General features: G+C 43.8%; 1 protein-coding gene across 7 annotated transcripts in view; it reads right to left on the bottom strand.

Moving 5' to 3' along the window:
* Positions 1–17,658, bottom strand: part of pcm1 (pericentriolar material 1) — a 173,252-nt gene extending 155,594 nt beyond the window's left edge. For 5 of the 7 annotated variants that reach the window (XM_059648026.1, XM_059648031.1, XM_059648033.1 and 2 more), the window contains exons 1-2: positions 17,132–17,460; positions 15,718–15,822 (exon numbers count right to left, since the gene is read on the bottom strand). In XM_059648026.1, the coding sequence (XP_059504009.1) occupies positions 15,718–15,813 (96 nt within the window). In that variant the 5' untranslated portion in view covers positions 15,814–15,822; positions 17,132–17,460. The other 2 variants (XM_059648029.1, XM_059648039.1) reach the window with 2 other exon arrangements.
* Positions 17,659–21,696: the final 4,038 nt, after the last annotated feature.

Raw genomic sequence — 21,696 nt, 5'->3', positions numbered from 1 at the left:
ACGACAACACTTTCCACTCGCAAACCACTTCAACTCCCCCTCCCTGGACGACATGTCCATACTTGACCTCCTCCAGTGTCACAACTATGGCATCCAGAAACTGGAGGAACAGCAGATCATATTCCGCCTGGGAAGCCTGCAGCCCAATGGTCTCAATGTGGACTTTACATGCTTCAAAATCTCCCCATCCCTGACTTCATCCCAAGGCCAGCTCCTCTCTTTCGTCCTCACCTCCTTGACCCATCTGTCTTTTCTCCCACCTCTCCGCTCATCTCATCTCACTGACCAACCTCACCCCCTACCTACTAGCCTCATCCCCATCTTTTTGATCTGTCTGTCTTCCCTCCCACCTACCTGACCCGCCCTCCTCACTGATGAATCCCCATCCCAACTCCCTACCTACACTCATCTGTGTGGGCTTCATCCCCGCCTCCTCGACCTGTCCATCTTCAATCCACCGATGTGCTCCTCTACCCACGTTCTATCATCACCTCCCCCTCTCTCCATTTATTTCAGAGTCCCCTTCCCCTCCCCCACTTCTGCAGAAGGGTCCAGACCCAAAACGTCAGCCATCCTGGTCCTCTGATGCTGCCTGGCCTGCTGTGTTCATCCAGCTCCACACCTATTATCTCAGATTCTCCAGCACCGGCAGTTCCTACTATCTCTCATGGCAGTTAATTGTTGGGGTGAAAATTGATAGGCTATCTTGAAATGTTTGGCCATGCTTTGAACTCAGGTGGTCTAGTCTGGATAGTTTTTTCCCCCCCTAGGTTACACAAGGTATGGGTTGGAGATAGGAAGACTTACAATTTTCCCAATCCTACCCAGATACAGTTGAAGTGAAAAATACCTGTACTTGAAATATGCACCCCTATTCTAGAAACGGTGAAGGATATCCCAATAATCAATAATTGACACACCATATTGTCCTACTTTCAATTTCTCTCCTATATATGTTACAGTTGCTCAATATTACTCTGTTTCAATCCAAACCCAATGACAGAGAATTTGTACAAAAACAAAGTTGCTGGAAAAGCTCAGGAGGTCTGGCAGCATCTGTGAGGGAGAAAAGAGAGTTAACGTTTGTGGTCTGGTGACCCTTCCCCAGAATTGCTAATGACCTTGAAATAAACCACAACGACAATGAAATAATCCTTGCTGAGATCTAACGATCTCTCTGGCAAGGACAAGAATTCGTATCAATATTGCACATTTAATACGATTGAATCTCCAAGTGCACTTAGAACAGAGAACAGTACAGCACAGTACAAGCCCTTCAGCCCACAATGTTGCACCGCACTTTTACCCTAAACATAAGGTCTATCTAACCTCCACCCCTACTATATACTGTCATCCATATGCCTAACTAATCACTGCTTAAATGCCCCAAATGAGGCCGACTCCACTACCCTCTCCGGCAATGCATTCCAAGGCCCTACCACGCTCTGAGCAAAGAACCTACCTCTGACGTCTCCCCTATATCTACTTCCACACACTTTAAAACTATGCCCCCTCATTACACCCTAGGGGAAAAAAAATCACTGGCTATCCATTCTGTCTATACCTGTGATCATTTTGTGCACCTCTATCAAGTCACCTCTCATCCTTCATTGTTCTAAAGAGAAAAGCTCTAGCTCCCAACCTTTCCTCATAAGACCGGCCCTCCATTCCAGGCAACATCCTGATAAGTCTACTCTGCACCTTTTCTAACGCTTCCACATCTTTCTTGTAATGAGGTGACTTTCACTTCTCAGGAGAATCAAAAAAATAGGTGAGCTACATTCATAAAAATGACATATAATGAAACACTGGTTCAAAATCAGAGTTTTAAAAATGCATGTCCAAGGAAGACAGTCACATAGAAAGGAAGAAGCCAGAATCAAAGCTGGATTATCAAAATGGATCAGCCATGGACCAGAAGAAAGCCATAAAGGCCATGTGATACTTTTTAAATTCATTCCTCCGAACGTGGGATTTACTGACTCGACCAGTCTTCACTTCAGATCCGTAATTCCCAAAGAGCAAGTGGTGGCAATCTATCATTTGAACCAATGCAGCCCATACAGTATTGGGACTCCACAATGCTGTTATGTGGGAAATTTCACGTGGTACCAGCTACATCAAGGAATGATGTTACATATCCAGGCTGGTGTGGCTTGGAGGGAACATGCAGGGGTGTTCCCATGCATCTGCTATCTTTTTACTGTAGATTGTAGAGGTTGCCAATGTGGAATGTGCTGTCCAAATAGCCTTGGTCACTTGTAATCTTGAGGATGGTACACATTTTTGGGGTGTCAGTTTGCTGAATGACTAGTTTGTAATGCAGAGTGATGCCAAGAGCATATGTTCTATTTCCACTCCAAGCTACCATGAAGGATTCTCCTTCTCAATCTCTCTCCTTGCCTGAAGCATGGTGACCCTCAGGTTAAACCACCACTAGTTGTCTCTCTCTAATGAGAAGCAACACTATGGTCTGATAAGACTATGACGATTTTACCTTTGCACTTCTGCTCAGTCACTTATACTGGAGACAGTAATGGTTGGAATTGTTGCATGGGGTGCCAATCAAGCAGACTGTTTTACCCTGGATAGTACATGAGTGTTGTTGGAGTTGCAATTTTTTGTCAAATGGACACTGTTCCGTCACAGTCCTGACGTTGACTCATGATGATACACAAGCCTTGAGGAGTTATGATGAGAGTTATTTTCCACAGAATTCCGAGGCTCTGATCTGTACTTGTACCTTCAGTATTTAAAGAGCTTATCCAGCACAGCTTCTTGGTCATTAGCAAACCCTAGGCTGTTGAAACTGGGAGATTCAGCAATAATAATGCCACTGCATGTTAAAGGATGATGGCTGATTTTTCTCTCATCAGGAGATGGTTATTATGCAATACTTATGTGGTAAAAATTACTTGCCACATTAAACAGTACAACACAGTAACAGGCTCTTCAGGCAACCATGACACCATTCTAAACTAAATCCCAACTGCCTGCAAGTGGCCCATATTCCTCTATTCTCCACCTGTGTCTGTTCAAGTGTCTCTTAATCGCTGCTACTACTCTGCTTCTAATACCTCGCCTGGAAATGAATTCAGCTACCACCCTCTGTGTCAAAAAAACTTTCCTCCCTCATCACCTTCAAACTTTTCCCCTATGCCACATTGTGCTTGATATTCCCAACCCAGGAAAGAGACGCCAACTATCCATTTTTTCAATGCCTCTCAATTTTGGACACCTGAATCAGGTAGCCCCTCAGCATCGAACACACTAACTAAAACAACCCAAAACAAAAACAAAAACAAAAAATGCTGGAAAAGCTCAGCAGGTTTGGATGCATCTGTGGTAAGAAATCAGAGTTAACATTTCAGGTCCAGTGACCCTTCCTCAGAACTTAAACCCAAGCCTTAAATGAAAACAACAAGTCTGTCAAACTTCTCATCATAGCGTGTTCACCCCAATCCAGGCAACATCTTTGTAAACAGGGATAATGGGAACTGCAGATGCTGGAGAATCCAAGATAACAAAGTTTTGGAGGTGGATGAACACAGCAGGCCAAGCAGCATCTCAGGAGAACAAAAGCTGACGTTGCGGGCCTAGACACTTCATCAGAGAGAGGGATGGGGAGAAGGTGCTGAAATAAGTAGGGAGAGAGGGGGAGGCGGACCGAAGGTGGAGAGAAAAGAAGATAGGTGGAATGGAGAGTATAGGTGGGGAGGGAGGGAGGGGATGGACAGGTCAAGGGGGCGGGATGAGGTTCGTAGGTAGGAAATGGAGGTGCGGCTTGAGGTGGGAGGAGGGGATAGGTGAGAGGAAGAACAGGTTAGGGAGGCTGAGACGAGCTGGGCTGGTTTTGGGATGCAGTGGGGGAAGGGAAGATTTTGAAGCTGGTGAAGTCCACATTGATACCATTGGGCTGCAGGGTTCCCAAGCAGAATATGAGTTGCTGTTCCTGCAACCTTCGGGTGGCATCATTGTGGCACTGCAGGAGGCCCATGATAGACATGTCGTCTGAGGCTTGGGAACCCTGCAGCCCAATGGTATCACTGTGGACTTCACCAGCTTCAAAATCTTCCCTTCCCTCACTGCATCCCAAAACCAGCCCAGCTCGTCTCAGCCTCCCTAACCTGTTCTTCCTCTCACCTATCCCCTCCTCCCACCTCAAGCCGCACCTCCATTTCCTACCTACGAACCTCATCCCGCCCCCTTGACCTGTCCATCCTCCCTGGACGGACCTATCCCCTCCCTCCCTCCCTCCCCACCTATACTCTCCATTCCACCTATCTTCTTTTCTCTTTTGAGGAATGGGAGGGGGGAGTTAAAGTGGTTCGCGACTGGGAGGTGCAGTTGTTTGTTGCGAACGCCAAGATGATTTTCCATATTAAGCAGATGTTCGCCCGCACATCTGCCAATGTAGTATACTGTATCCACTGTACCTGGTGTGGCTTCCTCTACATTGGGAAAACCAAGCGGAGGCTTGGGGACCGGTTTGCTCCCACTTCCTACAGACATAGGGGGCGGCCATGGGTACCTGCATGGGCCCAAGCTATGCCTGCCTCTTTGTAGGTTACATTGAACAGTCCCTCTTTCGCACCTACACAGGCCCCAAACCCCACCTCTTCCTCTGTTACATTGATGACTGTATCAGCGCAGCCTCTTGCTCCCAAAAGGAGCTCGAACAGTTCATCCACTTGACCAACACCTTCCACCCCAACCTCAAGTTCACCTGGACCATCTCCAACACATCCCTCACCTTCCTGGACATCTCAGTCTCCATCTCGGGTAACCAGCTGGAAATGGACGTCCATTTCAAGTCCACTGACTCCCACAGCTACCTAGAATACACCTCCTCCCACCCACCCTCCCGCAAAACCTCCATCCTCTATTCCCAATTCCTCCGCCTCCGCCGCATCTGCTCCCAGGATGAGGCATTCCACTCCCGCACATCCCAGATGTCCACGATCTTCAAGGACCACAACTTTGCCCCAGCAGTGGTCAAGAACACCCTTCACCGCATCTCCCGCATTTCCCGCAACACATCCCTCACACCCTACCCCCGCAACAACCGCCCTAAGAGGATCCCCCTCGTCCTCACATACCACCCCACCAACCTCCGGATACAATGCATCATCCTCCGACACTTCCACCATCTACAATCTGACCCCACCACACAAGATATTTTTCCATCCCCACCCTTGTCTGCTTTCCGGAGAGACCACTCTCTCCGTGACTCCCTTGTCCACTCCACACTCCCCTCCAACCCCACCACACCCGGCACCTTCCCCTGCAACCGCAGGAAGTGCTACACTTGCCCCCACACCACTTCCCTCACCCCCATCCTAGGCCCCAAGATGACTTTCCATATTAAGCAGACAGATGTTCACCTGCACATCTGCAAATATGGTATACTGTATTCACTGTACTCGGTGTGGCTTCCTCTACATTGGGGAAACCAAGCGGAGGCTTGGGGACCGCTTTGCAGAACACCTCCGCTCGCTTCGCAACAAACAACTGCACCTCCCAGTCGCGAACCATTTTAACTCCTCCCATTCCTCAGATGACATGCCCATCATGGGCTTCCTGCAGTGCCACAATGATGCCACCCGAAGGTTGCAGGAACAGCAACTCATATTCCGCCTGGGAACCCTGCAGCCCAATGGTATCAATGTGGACTTCACAAGCTTCAAAATCTCCCCTTCCCGTACCGCATCCCAAAACCAGCGCTGCTCATCCCCTCCCCCCACTGCATCCCAAAACCAGCCCAGCTTGTCCCCACCTCTGTAACCCGTTCTTCCTCTCACCTATCCCCTCTTCTCACCTCAAGCCGCACCTCCATTTCCTACCTACCAACCTCATCCTGCCTCCTTGACCTGTCCATCCTCCCTGGACTGACCTATCCCCTCCCTACCTATGCTCTTCTCCACCTTCGGTCCGCCTCCCCCTCTCTCCCTATTTATTTCAGCACCCTCTCCCCATCCCCCTCTCTGATGAAGGATCTAGGCCCGAAACGTCAGCTTTTGTTCTCCTGAGATGCTGCTTGGCCTGCTGTGTTCATCCAGCTCCAAACTTTGTTAACATCTTTGTAAACCTCTTTAGCATCCTCTCCAAAGCTTACATATTCTTCCTCCAGGACAGTGACCAGAACAGCACAAAATACTCCAAATATGGCCTAATTAAAGTTTTATACAGCTTCAACATGACTTGCCTACTTTTATATTCAATGGTCTGATCAATAAAGGCAAGCATGCCATACACCACCTTTAACATAAATCCATTTACATTGCCATATTCAGGGAGGTATGGAGTTGCACCCCAAGATCCGCCCCGATATCAATGCTCCTAAGGATCCTGCCAGTTACCGTGTAATTTCCTCTTCCATTTGACCTCCCAAACTGCATCACTTCGGAGTTGTCCAGAGTAAAATCCATCTGCCATTTCTCCACCCAACTTTCCAACTCTATCCTGCTGTATTTTTTGACATCCTCACTCAATACCCACAACTCTACCACTTTTCATGCCTTACAGTCATACAGTACAGAAACAGGCCTTTTGGTCCAACTTGTCAATGCCTATGTTTTGCAGAGTATATCTGCAACTGAGGTGATTGAATGCCAATCATTATCTGCCTTTGTGCTAGGTGTGACTCTGGTATCAAACTATCCTCCGATTGAGATTGACACCAGTGCGGCTAAGGGTCCTTGATGCCACATACAGAGAAAGGCTGAAATGTCAAGGGCAATCACCAATGTTCCAGTAATATTTTTTCTTCTGCACAGACCTCAGAGGACCATGCACGGCAGCAACATTCAGAACCAGAGTTTACAACTGCAAAGTTTCAGGAAGCTGATCAGCATGCATGGACTCTTGACAGCACTCTAAGGCTTAGAGAGAACATTGGCAGTTGCCTTCACTTCCCTTCTCGACTTCAATGCTTTTGTAAGTGTTTGGGCCAGTGGTCAAGAAGTGAGCAGGCCTGTAACTTCTCCCGTTTCTGTTTGAAGGAACCGATGTTTGTCTTCACTCATCTTTTTCTCTTCACCTACAGGAGCTTTTAAATTCAATGCTTTTCCCTATAAGCTTACAGTCATAATTTATTTTCCTTCTCTTAATCAATCCCTTTGTCCTCCAGTGCTGAAATCTTAGCTGCTCCCAATACTCAGGTATTGTCACTATTTTTGGCAAATTTGTATTCCTTGGATCAAATATTATGCCTCATTTCCCTTTCTTAGCCATAGCTAGGCTACCTTTCTGGTTTTATTTTTGTGTCACCTGGAATGAACGGTTGTTAAGGTCATCCATGTGTTTTTTTTAAAATACTTGCTGTTGCCTATTCACCAAAAAACTTCCACAAAGATGGCAATGGAGTAGGGCTTCTGACCCTTGGATTGTCTGTTTTTCCTTTTGTTTATTTTGTTTCTCCCCCCAATTTTCCTCTTCGTTTTTTTTTTGCTCTTTTATTTTACTTGGTTCTTGTTGAAGAGGTCGCAGTAGTGGCAACTGCGTCATCTGCAGCAAGTTAGCCCAGCACAAACTCAAGTGGGCTCTGCACGGACTGATGGTAAAAGCATTAAAGGCAACTTTGGATTCCCAATGGCTTCTCAATCAATGAGGTAGTTCTAACACCAACTCATGGCTGATGTGACAAAAGTGAGTTTGGGTTCCCAGCAGCATCTGCAGCCAGCGTAGATTCATGGAGGTAACACAGTTGTGTGGGCCTAGAACGAGGCCCAACTGCATTAGCAGCACTGGTGAGGCGGACCCGAAGCAGACCCACAGCAATGGTGGAGTCAAGTTTAGGCCAGTGCAGTATCTGGTGGTGAGGTCTCGTGAGCACTCAGTGACGAGGGCATTGGAGGTTGAGGGTGACCTTATATGGGCTTTTAAAATAGTCACGGGTATAAATGAGGTGAATGGTTGGTGTCTTTTCCCTTTGGTGGGAGATTTCAGGATAGGGAACGCATGTTTAAGGTGAGAGTAGAAAAATTTAAAAAGACATGGGGTTTTTTTTATGTTTTATTTTTACACTGCGTTGTTCATGTGTGGAATGAAATGATGGATGTGGGTACCTTTACAACATTTAAAAGACATTTCGATAAATACATGAGAAAGAAATATTTGGAGAGATATGGGCCAACTGCAAGCAGGTGGGAGTAGTTTACTTTGGAATTATGAGCAGCATGGGCTGATCGGAACAAAGGGTCTGTTTCCATGTTGCATGACTATATTAAAGCAAGCAGCCGCACAGATAGTGAATGCATCGGTAGTCTTCTTCCACGAGTCCTTAAAATTGGCACTGGCAGTTTTGTCAAATTACAAAAGGGACCCAAAAAAAGCTAACAATAGACCAGTAAGCTCAACATTTGCCACTGAAAAAATCTAATGTGGCTTGAGAAGGATTTGGACTGGCTTACTGAATGGCCAAGAACATGACAGTTGGAATAAAATGTGAAGTAATCCACTTTGGGCAGAGGAACAGATTGTTCACAGTATTTAGAAATGGTAAGAGGTTGTAAAGTGAAGATGTACAAAGGGACCCACGTGTCCTTGCTGATAAATCAACAAGATTAACTTGCAAAGGCAACAAGCCAGTAGCAAAATGTTAGCCTTTATTGCAAAACGATTTGAGTACAGGATGCAGGGATAGTGAAGATTTGCTACCATTGTATGAGCTTGGTGAGACCATACCTGGAGTAACGTGCACAATTTTGGTCCCCTTCTTCAGCAAAGATATTGTCACAGAGGGACTGAAACAAAGCTTCACCACACTTGTTCATGGGATTTAATGGGGCTGGTGGCAGGGGAGGTTGCGGGGTGGAGGGTTCAAGTAGACTGTCTAGACGAACAGCCTATATTCTATAGAAATTTGAATAATGAGAAGGTTTCCCATTAAAACCTACAAAATATTTGAAGGGCAATATTGGGCAGATGCAAGTAAGATGCTTCAACCAGTCAGACAGTCAAGAAAAAGAGCATACAATTTAAAACTAAGGGGGATGCATTTAGGTCCAAGATTTGATTTTATTCTTTTTTCAGTGGGTTGTGAACCTGTAGTATTCTCTATGGCAAATAACTGTGGAAGCTCAGTGTTTCAATAAGTTGAGGGAAGAAATTGATAGAATTCCAACTATGAATGGAGTACAGGGTTATTGGATGGGAGCTAAAAGACGTTCAAGTGTTCAATTATCCACAATTGTAGTAAATGGTGGGGCATGCTCAATGGGGCTATTCTTATGCTCCTATCTGAAGATTCTTGGAAACTTGCAACCATGTGCCCATTATCACTAGAGTTAATTCCTGAGATTCTTTTTTCTCTCAAATGGTTGTAGTATGTGGAACGCTCTCCCTCAGAAAGAGGTGGAAGATTGGGTCACGCAATACTTCTAAAGCACAAATAGACAGACCTTGATTCACAAGGGAGTCAAAGATTATGTGGTTTGGCAGGAAAGTGGAGTTGAGGCTACAATCAAATCAGTCATAATCTTCTCAAATGACGGAGACCGCAGAAGCAAGTGGTTATTCTTGTCCCTTATTTGTATGGGGACAGGGATGAGGGTGAACAGGTTTTCATGAGAGTTAAGGCATTAATTGAAAAGATTTGAATGGCCTAAAGTTTATGATACATTTAATGTGGAGATCTGGTAAGCATGCATTGGAATCATCAAGTTTGGAGGTATCAAGCAAATGCAAAGATATCCTTGGTCTCTCTACCAAGAAACATTATGTCTGGTTTGATGAAAACAACTAAGAGGTACAGGATCTAGTCAAAACTAAATGCAATACTTCTGCAAATTGAAATCTCACTACACTCCATAGCAGCAGTCCATCGAGAGGATGAAGGTACAGCATAAAACTCACCACAAAGAGAACAAATTGAGGAGTACAAAGAGGACACACAGATTCTCAATAAGATGTGTGGTTTTCTTCAGTGCTATGAAAATGATCTATGGCCCAAGTACTTAATGACTTAACCCAGTGAAAGCCATATACAGGGAACGTCGTCATCAAGTTTAGGAAGGCAGTCAATGTTGACTGAGAAAACATTCTGAAAAACTCTATAATAGAGATTTGTCTTTTTGACTGAATGCCCTAATTACGCCAAATTGGAGTCTTCTTTTTGTCAGAAGCAGGGAAATTATTGCAAGGGTTCTTCTCATTTATCTACCCAAGTAGTATAGAAGGCTGTTGTAGGCTGCAGCGGGACATTGACAGGATGCAGAGATGGGCTGAGAGGTGGCAGATGGAGTTCAACCTGGATAAATGCGAGGTGATGCATTTTGGAAGGTTGAATTTGAAAGCTGAGTACAGGATTAAGGATAGGATTCTTGGCAGTGTGGAGGAACAGAGGGATCTTGGCGTGCAGATACATAGATCCCTTAAAATGGCCACCCAAGTAGACAGGGTTGTTAAGAAAGCATATGGTGTTTTGGCTTTCATCAACAGGGGGATTGAGTTGAAGAGTCGTGAGATCTTGTTGCAGCTCTATAAAACTTTGGTTAGACCGCACTTGGAATACTGCGTCCAGTTCTGGTCGCCCTATTATAGGAAAGATGTGGATGCTCTGGAGAGGGTTCAGAGGTGGTTTACCAGGATGCTGCCTGGACTGGAGGGGCTTATCTTATGAAGAGAGGTTGACTGAGCTCGGACTCTTTTCATTGGAGAAAAGGAGGAGGAGAGGGGATCTAATTGAGGTACACAAGATAATGAGAGGCATAGCCAGAGACTATTTCCCAGGGCAGAAAAGGCTAACAAGAGGGGTCATAGTTTTAAGCTGGTTGGAGGAAAGTATAGAAGGGATGTCAGAGGCGGGTTCTTTACACAGAGTTGAGAGAGCATGGAATGCGTTGCCAGCAGCAGTTGTGGAAGCAAGGTCATTGGGGACATTTAAGAGACTGCTGGACATGCATATGATCATAGAAATTTGAGGGTGCATACATGAGGATCAATGGTCGGCACAACATCGTGGGCTGAAGGGCCTGTTCTGTGCTGTACTATGTTCTATGTTCTAGCCAAAAAGAGGTGGTATAATTTTCATATGGAGGAGCACCAAAAACATGTGCTCCACTGCACAACAAGAAAAATGCACACAACAGCATTAATATGTACACATTACTCAACCTTACCAAAGCCTTAGACAGTCCAACATGTAGACTCAAAGTTGGCTGCCTTCAGAAATTTGTCACAATGTTCCAGCAACTCCATGATGGCATGCAAGCTGTAACCCCTAGCAAAGACACCACCACAAACCCAACCTTGTGCAGACTTGCTTTTTTTTGAGGGGGAAAGAGGTGTCAAACAAGTCTTTAACATCACAGCATCCTTGTCCTCCATCATCCTTGCTGAAGTACAACCTCCCTCCTCCAACAAATTACTACAGGTATGGAGATAACTCATTTGAATTACCCAGGGAAAAGAAACTTAACAATCTGCACCATCTTCAATCCAGAATCACTCAAATTCAATCACTGAGCTTCACTACACAAATTATGCTTGCATACGTTCATTCATACAAACAAGGAACAAGAATAAGCCACTCGCTCTTAATGGCTGATCTGACTTCAAATTCAACTCTACACTGCCACATATCTCCATAAATATTCTGGCTCCTTGATCATCAAGAATTTATCTACCACCAGCTTAAAAGTATTTAAAGCTGTTGTTTCCACTGCCTTTTGATGAAGGAAATTCCAACGTCCTTTATCCGTCTGAGCAAAAGTGTTTCTTTATCTTTGACTTGAATGAAGTAGCTCTTATTTTCAAACAATGACAGCTTCTATGACAGAAACTGCTCCTGATCACTCTTTCTGAAGTTCTGCACTTCTGAAGTTTTCTGAAGAAGGGTCTAGGCCCAAAACGTCAGCCTTCCTGCTCCTCTGATGCTGCTTGGCCTGCTGTGCGCATCCAGCTCTACACCTTGTTATCTCAGATTCTCCAGCATCTGCGGTTCCAACTATCCCAGATCACTCTTGATTGCTCAGCCAGAGTACGTGCAAAACAGGCCGGAATAGAAAGGTTCAACTGCAACCAGCTTGCGCAGGACGACACTTTCCTGAAAACCAACCGAGACCTCCCTCTATGTTTATATAATTGCTCCTGTTCCTGAGCTTCTCATCTCTGTCAGCATTAGCCAATGTTGCAAAGTACTGCCCATTCCACAGGAAGTAGTTTAAACTTTCCCCAGTAATGAGAGCTATACATTCTTGCAAGACCAAATTTTGAAAGATGAAGCCTTGCATTGGTCAATTCCAGTTCAGAATTTTAACAAGACCTTAAGAATTTGAACACTTTCCTGACTGTACAATTTCTCCAGCCATGTGTTAACCCATTTCACCCTTCAATTTCTGAAGTCTTCATTCACTACCACATGGCACCATAGGGTAACGCAGTCTGGTATCTAGGAGGTTCTATTTTTTAAAATTCTTCCCCAGTTTCCAAAACTCTCGAATGAAGAATCTCACTGAAAAGGGCTGTACAGATACACAGAGATTTGGTAAGCTGAAGAAACGGTTATGTCGAAAGAATTCCAGTTATTTTCTGTACTCGCTCAAGTTCGGGAATAAATGAATTGACACCTCAAGTTAATTGCAAATTGTGTCATTATTTCTATTCATCAACAAGATGCTAACAACTGCACGCATATCACCATAACCATTGTTCATTTACATAGCTGATCAATACAAACTGGCACTACATTGTTGAAAATGAACTCAACAGTTGATCAGAGACAAAAATGTAACAGGAAAGAACAATTGAAAGAAAAAGTACAATATAAACTGAGATATCATACGACATCATGAACAAGCCTTATTTTGTTTAAGAGAATATAGATGTTCCTGGAAACTGCTCACTATCCATTTGTCAAAATATACCAGACATGAAAAAAAAATGCAAGTTGTATATTGCTGTAATTTGATCTGACCGGGTTTTGTATGTTGTTTTAATTGAAACAAGCACACAACATTGCAGGCAAATCACTATAATTGAAGATAAATAAACCAAACAACACATTTAAAAACTTCAAAACATACAGTAAAAATACAAATCAAACAATACATTAGTGTACCCCAAACGCCAGAGTGAATCCCCTTGTCTATAAGGATTTGACTGATCTGTGGCTTCAATTACCTGTTTTGGGAATCTGATAACCTCTCCCTGAAGTCTTTGCACAACTAAGGTTAGACTTTCACAGATTCAAACAACCTTTTAGGGTTTTAACCAAAAGCATCTGGTCTGAAATTTTTAACCCAAATTACCCTCATTAAGGTAAACACTTTCTCACCAGTCCCAAACAACCATCTTTCCTCAGCAATAACTACTTACACATCCAGTCTTGGTCAAAACTTCCTCAAACTTCCAATTTGAAACTAAAATGATTTTCTTTGAACTACAGCTATTTCCCAGAGTCAAGTGGCGGTGGGGGAAAAAAAAAAATCAATCTCTGACCCTGTAAAGTGAAATTGTAACATTCAACAGCTAACTTTGAGAAGTTTATAAAGGGTGAACAATGACAAAAATTTCCATTAGCCTCTGTCAGACTGAAAAAAAGTCACAATGACTACAGAAATATCTATAATTAGATCATAAAACTACTTCACACATCTGGCATAAAAGGATGACACATAGTTGTTGGATGTCAGAATCTCAGCTCCAGGACACCTCTGCAGGATTTTTCCTCAGGGTAGTGTCCTAGGCCGAACTGTCTTCAGTTGATTGACCCATAATCTTCCCTCCATCATAAGGTCAGAAGTGGGGAAAGTCGCTGATGATTGCACATCATTCAGCACATTTGTGAATCCTCAGTTACTGAAGCAGCCGATGCTCAAACACAGCAAAACCTAACTAAACACATCCAAGTTTGGGCTAACTAGAGTGTCACGAATATTATAATACATGAGCACCAAGCAATGACCATCTCCAACATGAGAAAATCTAACCATTGTCCCATTAAATATACGTGCTTGATCATCAATGAATCGCCCACTACCGACATCCTGGAGGTTACCACTAACCAGAAACTGAAGTGAATTAGTCACGTTAAAACGTGATCTGATTTGATTTATTATTGTCGTATGTACCTAGATACTGTGAAAAGCTTTGTTTTGCGTGCAGTATAGGCAGATCATACAATACAAAGTGTATTTGAGTAATACAACAGAGTGAGGAATACAATGTTACCATTGCAGAGAAGGGGCACAAAGAGTGAGATCAATGTTAAACTTAACAACAGTGGGGAAGAAGCTGTTCTTGAAACGATTGGTACACGTGTTTAAGCTTTTGTATCATCTGCCCGATGGAAGAGGTTGGAAGACACTATAACCGTGATGGGAGAGTCTTTGATTGTGTTGGAAACCTTCCCAAGGCACGGAGAAGTATAGATGGAGTCAATGGATGGAAGGTTATCTTGCATGATAGACTGGGCTGTGTTCACGACTCTCGCTAGTTTCTTACAGTCCTGGGAACAGCAACTGCCATACCCAGTTGTGATGCATCCAGATAGAACGCTTTCGATGGTGCATCTATGAAAATTGGTGAACCAGGACAGATTGTTGGTGATCATCACTCCAAGGAACTTGACAGCCTCAACCATCTCCACCTTAGCACCACTGATCTTGACAGGGGTGAGCCCTGCATCTTGCTCCCTTAAGTCAATGACCAGCTCTTTTGTTTTGCTGGCTTTGAGGGAGAGACTTATCTTTACACCACGCCAGCAAGCACTCTCTCTCCTTCCTGTATTCTGTCACGTTATTGAGATCTGACCTACAATTGCGATGTCAGTGAGCTACTGTAGCAGCAAGAGGGGTTCAAAGGCTGGGGATCCTGCAGTGAGAAACCCACCTCCTAAATCCCAAAACCTGTCCATCATCTACAAGATACAGGTCAGAAATGTGATAGAAAGAATACTACCCATTTGCCTGGATAGATGCAGCTCCAACAACATTTAAGAAGCTCAACATCAACCAGGAAAAAAACAACTTTGTTTCACAACACATGCACGAATAAAGCTCAGTAACAGCAGGTACCTTCTTCAAGATGCACTGTAGAAATTCACAATATCACCTTAAACAGTACCTTTCAAACCCACAAACACTACTACCTAGAAGGACAAAGGCACAAACACATGAGAATACCATCACCTGCAAGTTCCTTTCCAAGACACTCCCCGTCCTGACTTGAAAATTTCTCATTCTTGTTGCTGGGTCAAAATCCTACAGCAGCATAGTAGATATCACCTCAACCAAAAGGACTGCAGTGATTCAAGGCAGCAGTTCACCATCACCTTCTGCAGGGCAACTCGGGGTGACCATTAAATGCTTACTTAGCCAGACTTGGCCACATCACACCAGTGAAATTTTAAAAACATATATGCCACTTGTTCAAAACAAATATTAATATTTTGATAAATCACATAAGAATATCACAAAGTTATCCAGTCAATTTGTCTCTAGAGCATCAGTAATTCCAATGGCTCCCTACTATCTGTTCACCAGTTTTGCCAGTGTTTTGAAATCACAAAGGAAGAAAATGGAATAAACAAACTGATTATGTCAAAAGCAGGCTGCCTTATATTTGACTTTTGACAAATTTGCCTGTACTTCACACTCAAGAAAAAAATTCCCAACAATGAATTTCTACCATAATACATCATCCTGGTGATATCACCAATTCAATAGTAACATAATTTCTTGGAACTTTAATTCGACTGGAATAATTCTGTGTTACCCGGTTATTAAGCTGATCATCCAGACTTCCGTTATTCACAGCACAGTTGTGATCTTCAATACTTTCCTCGAACAAAGGATCACCACCAGTTGCCATCTTCAATTACTAGAAACAAGAGAGTTGGCATACTTTTTAGTGCAATGTTTGAACATAGAACATTACAGCACAGTACAGACCCTTCGGCACTCGAAGTTGTGCCGACCTGTCATACCGATCTCAAGCCCATCTAACCTACACTATTCCATGTACGTCCATATGCTTATCCAATGACGACTTAAATGTACCTAAAGTTGGCGAATCTACTACCGTTGCAGGCAAAGCTTTCCATTCTCTTACTACGCTCTGAGTAAAGAAACCACCTCTGACATCTGTCCTATATCTTTCACCCCTCAATTTAAAGCTATGCCCCCTCGTGCTCGCCATCACCATCCTAGGAAACCTATCCACCCTATCTAACCCTCTGATTATCTTATATGTCTCAATTAAGTCACCTCTCAACCTTCTTCTCACTAATGAAAACAGCCTCAAGTCCCTCAGTCTTTCCTCGTAAGACCTTCCCTCCATACCGGCAACATCCTAGTAAATCTCCTCTGCACCCTTTGCAAAGCTTCCACATCCTTCTTATAAATGCGGTGACCAGAACTGTACACAGTACTCCAAGTGCAGCCGCACCAGAGTTTTGTACAGCTGCAGCATAAAGATCAAACTGTCTATTTTGTCACTTAAGTAAGAAACATTTAATCAAAAATGCCCTGTAACACAGTACACCATTTAATGCCTCCTCTATTGGCTTCAACTGTGGCTAAATTGCTGCACCCTCACCTGAATCAGAAGGCTATATGCTGAAGTCCAATCCAGACTTCGGGACCAAATCTAGCACAAGAAAAGGAAGGGTGCCTTCTCATAGGAATTAAACTGTGGCTTTGTATCCCTATCAGGTAGGCATAATATATTACAATGCACTTATTATGCAAAAGAAAAGTTCACTTCTCATTCACCAGCAAAAACGTCTTACAAACAAAAACAGAAATTATTGGAGAAACACAGCAGGTTTGGGACCTTCCATAGAGGGAAAAGAGCATTAATGCTTTGAGTTTATACACTACATGGGTATTTGTTAGTTTACCACGCTACTGTTTATCAGACTTTAGAGTTTGTAAATTGACTGCCAACCTGCCTGAATAACAAGCTCTGAATACTTTGATTGATACTCATGTGCTTCAAGGCATCCTGACATAGTTAAAGGTACGATCATTCTCTTCATTTCCATCGCAGAATCTGCTCATGCAGGGATCCCGTTGGATAAAAAAATGTACAACCAACTAACTAGAAACAAGCAACTTAATGTGTTATTTTTTGCAAGTTTGGCAGCTGAAGAAACAGAAACACGAGATTCCGAATAACAACAACTCACCTTGCGTCTCCTTCCCTGTTGAAACAGCCAACTTGCCACCCGAAAGATAAAGCAAACCGTGGAACTCGATCTTCAAAACCGGGATAAAAATTTTGAAACAGCAAGGTGTGGGGGGGTGGGAAAGAGCTAAGAATTTATGTCCACGAGTTGTCCAATGTAGATCAATCGGGGTGGTGGGAATTGCGGCAGGTCGGCGGGCCCCTCACCGCGGGCAACGGGGAGCCCCAGGGCGAAGCGGAGGCCTTGAAACGACGAGGCGATCCGCACCGGGAGCGGCAGCTGCAGGAGCATAAACCCTTCCCCACTCCCCGCCGGCCCAGCTCGCAGTCCGCTCGCTCCTCACCCACCTCTCACGGGGAAGCGGCTCCCTGGCTCTGGGAAGGGGGAAAGGTCGGGCTCAGTAACGGATCGTCGCCCCGCGCCCCGCGGGCTCGAGCGCGCTCTCCCGCCAAACCAACCCGCCGCGAGCGCCGCCGCAGCCGTTACCGAAACCATAGAGATGGGGCCGGAAGTGACGCACACGCAGGACGACAACAACAACCACCACCAACCTGAGCAAGAACGGGTCCGCTACCGCTGCCACTTCCGCTTCCGGGTAAATAGATCGTGATCAATTCTGACCGCCCGGCAAAGTCAAATATTTCAACAAAACTGCAGAAAGTAACTTCAGTGTGATGTGTGGTGAAGGCAGTGTAACTGTGTCGATGATTTCAAAGAAGGCCTGTTCACTTGACCTTGGCTTCTCAAGTCAACATGATTTCGTGACAGGGAAACTGAGGACCAACTGTCCTTTATTTTCAGGGATTTTCCCTTGATTTTGATTGTCCTCCAAGGAGGCCTCATGCTCCTTATTTCTAGGCAACACATCCACCAAGACAAAGAGCCGGGGAGTTATCCTGCCTCTGACTGGTTGTATCTTTTCGTGAGCGTGCGAGCGGCGATCACAATATCCGTCCCCACCCACCCAACTCTCCGCGCGGTTGGCACAGCTTCCCCCTGCTCTGTGCCCACCAGAATATACTGTCTGACAGACCAAGCGTTCCTAAAGTCACAAGGGTTAAGTTGATTATAAGGTCGAAGAAGGAATTCTTTACCCCACAGAGTTGTGGACTGTAGATCACTAGGAAATCTGATCGGCACATCTGTTTTTGTTCTGACTATATGACTCTAAACAGTTCGAGGAGGTAGATGGATTTTTGTAAGATCAAGGGTTGTGGCCTGGAGGAGATCAGACATGATCTTGTTGAATGGCAGGCCAGACTTGGGAGGTTGAATGGTCTACTCCTGCTCCTGTTTAGGTTCTTACTTTAAGGTTCTGTGATCATTATCTAATCCCAGTTCTGCTCTGAAATCCCTACTCTGCCACATGCAGAAGTAATTGTCTCAGTTCCCAAAGTCATGTTTCCAAACCACCAAAAATGGTGGTGCCCCAATCTTACAAATGGAGGCCAGGATCACCACCTTAAAGTCCAGAATGTTTTCTACACAGAATAGGCGAAGGCACTGGAATACGTATATGTAGGAGATTGCTGATCTGATATTTGAAATGTTTGGGCAAGGAAGAAAAGTTCACCTCATTTCATCTAAGCAACAATGTCAAATATTAGCTCAAAAATCCCCCAGCCCAGATATGCCTCAACTTACCTTGATGAGATTTTTTTTCTCAGTATAAAACTTGCTTTAAGAAGGAAGATTTGTATTTAAACTGTGGACATCATCTCAAAGACTAAGCTGTTTTTCATTGAAGCCAGAATTCAAAGCCTCATTCAGCCACATAGTTCATCTTCAGCAATCAACCACAGCCTCTCTGTTGAGACCACACACATTCCATCAGGTACAAGGGACTTATCAGTCCTTGGCTGTATTAGTTTCCTGAACACTTTTTCTCTCATGATCATTATTATTTTGTTTCCTCTCCTCCTTTTGGCCTTGATTGTTTTGTAATTTTGGAATGCTATTAGAGTTTTTTACTATGAAGACACGTGCAAAATATTCATTAAACTCCTGCCATTTCCTGGTTTCCTATTATTTCTCCAGCATTGTTGTCTAAGGGGCCCCATTAACTTTAGCCTCTGTCTTCCTTTTTATATATTTAAAGAAGCTCTTGCTGTCTGGATCTTGATACTACTTGAAATTTTACCTTTGTTTTGGTTGTCATTTGTTGATCTATAAATCTTTGTCAGTGTTCTGGCTTACCAGGAATCTTTGCCATATTGTACGGTTTTTCTTTCAATTTGATGCTATTCTTAACTCATTAACCATGATTGGCATGTCAACTTTCTAGAGTCATTCTTCTACACACATGGAAAGGTACGCAGGCATGTCCACACACACACGAACGCACACACAGTTTCAACATCTTTGTCCACAGCTCAAACAAAGCCACAGTATAAATACAACTCATTATGAGTTCCAATAGCTTGCTTTTATAAATCCAGCAAATTCTTCCACAGTCCTTCAGTTAAAGAGGTCCTTTTCCAATTTTGTTCCACAATCCAACATAAAGAAAAATAAAAATGTCATCTTTATAGTAGCAGAATAAAGCAACATCACTTAAGCTCAGAAAAATAATTTCAAGAGGAGAGCCCACAGACTCTTCAACCAGTGTACACAATATTAATTTACCCAGGCATCTTAGTATGTATCAGGTAAGGACTACACAGCATGAGTCTGCAGTCGGTGAATCAGGTCACAATTTTATTCAAAGACAACAAAGGTGAAGGTTAAATTTTACACTCCTAACAAATCTGTTGTTTACTAACCGATTCTTTATGAACTTAAAATACTTCCCGTATATTTGTAACTTTGCTGGTCTAATGAATTATTCAGAGGGAGATAGTGAGAACTGCAGATGCTGGAGTCAACGATTACACAGTGTGGAACACAGCAAGTCAAGCAACATCAGATGCGCAGGAAAGCTGATGTTTCAGGCCTGGACCCTTCACGGGCACAGTGGCTCACTAGTTAGCACTGCTGTCTCAAAGCACCAGGAACCGGGGTTTGATCCCAGCCTTGGGTGACTGTCGGTGTGGAGTTTGCACATTCTCCCCATGTCTACATGGGTTTGCTGCAGGTGCTCCGGTTTCCTCCCACAGTCTGATGTTGTGCAGCTTAGGTGGATTGACCATGCTAAATTGCCCATAGTGCCCAGGGACGTTTAAGTTATGTGGGTTAGACTTGGGAAGTGCAGAGGTAAGGGAATGGGTCTGGCTGGGAACCTCTTTGGAGAGGTGATGTAGACTTGCTGGGCTGAATGACCTGTTACCACACTGTATGGATTCTATGATGATATGCAAAGGTGCTTATTCTCATCTGAAAATTTAAAAAGTATTTAGGATAAAAACAACATGCTTAGCACTTAAATTGCAAGTCTGTTGTGGCTTAGACTCGGATATACCTATACTCTGGTTCTACATCTCATTCCCATTCAAACCATCTCAGAAGGGTTTACTCAGGGTGGGGAGCATTATTGTTCTTAATTTTTAGGTTTCAAGCCCTTGTTGCTGAAGTGAAAATACTATGGACAGTCTTCAACAGGTGCCAATTTCATAATTGAAAGAAAAATTTCAGTGGGTTCTTTTGGGCTGGGCAAGTGGCTTATATTTTAGTTTTTCAGATCCCTGAATCCTGAAGCTCGAGGTCAGTGACTTAAAAGTTATTCTCCATGATCTCAAGTACCTTTGTACAACAACATTATCTGTAAGCTGCTACTGTTGTGTGAACATAATGTGCATGAATGAGGTAGTGTTGGCATTTTGTATCTTGCGCTTATGAGGCTGTCATTATAGTATTCCATTCACCACGTACTGTAGAATTTTTGTTCGAAGAGGTTGTGCTGTGTTGAGGTGTTTGTTTCTGTTCAATTCAGGATGTGTATTACGAAACATTGTAATACAATCAATGGACTACATAGATGTTTCATCATGGGTTGGTGATAGCTGGCTTATTAAAAGGGTCTCCACTTTAGGATTGCAACTATTGTTTGGGATTTTTCAGGCTCTCCAAAGCAGATTGTTTGAATGTTTCTCTGATGCTACCCTTCCTCAGAAGGGTCACTAGACCCAAAATGTTAAATCTGATTTTTTTTCACAGATGCTGCCAGACCTGCTGAGCTTTTCCAGCAATTTCTGTTTTTGTCCCTGATTTACAACATCTGCAGTTCTTTCGGTTTTTATTTAGCTGAGGGAAGGTCCCATCCTGGATTAGCGATGAACAGCTCAAATATTTGTTCCAGGTGTGAACCCTGCTGTGTAGTCCTTTCCTGACACATACTAAGGTGCCTGGGTAAATTAATATTGCGTACGCTGGTTGAAGAGTCAGCGTGATCTCCTCTTGAAATTATTTTTCTGAGCTTTAAGTGATGTTGTTTTATTGGTAATGATTCTGCTACTCTAAAGAACATCTCTAGCTGTCAGTTGCGGCATCTCACCAAGGTGTGGTATAATGGCAACTGCAAGAACACCTTTGGCAAGGCATTGGACTTGGTGCTAGGGATTCCAGTTATCTCTAGTGACAAAGTTGGGTTGAGCTCCTTTGAAGTCAAAAATATTGGAATTATAAAACAG

Source organism: Stegostoma tigrinum, chromosome 1 (assembly GCF_030684315.1).
Source record: "Stegostoma tigrinum isolate sSteTig4 chromosome 1, sSteTig4.hap1, whole genome shotgun sequence".
In the NCBI taxonomy this organism is placed as follows: domain Eukaryota; kingdom Metazoa; phylum Chordata; class Chondrichthyes; order Orectolobiformes; family Stegostomatidae; genus Stegostoma; species Stegostoma tigrinum.
The sequence above is the reverse complement of the archived record's forward strand: the minus strand, read 5'-3'. Positions and strand labels throughout refer to the sequence as shown.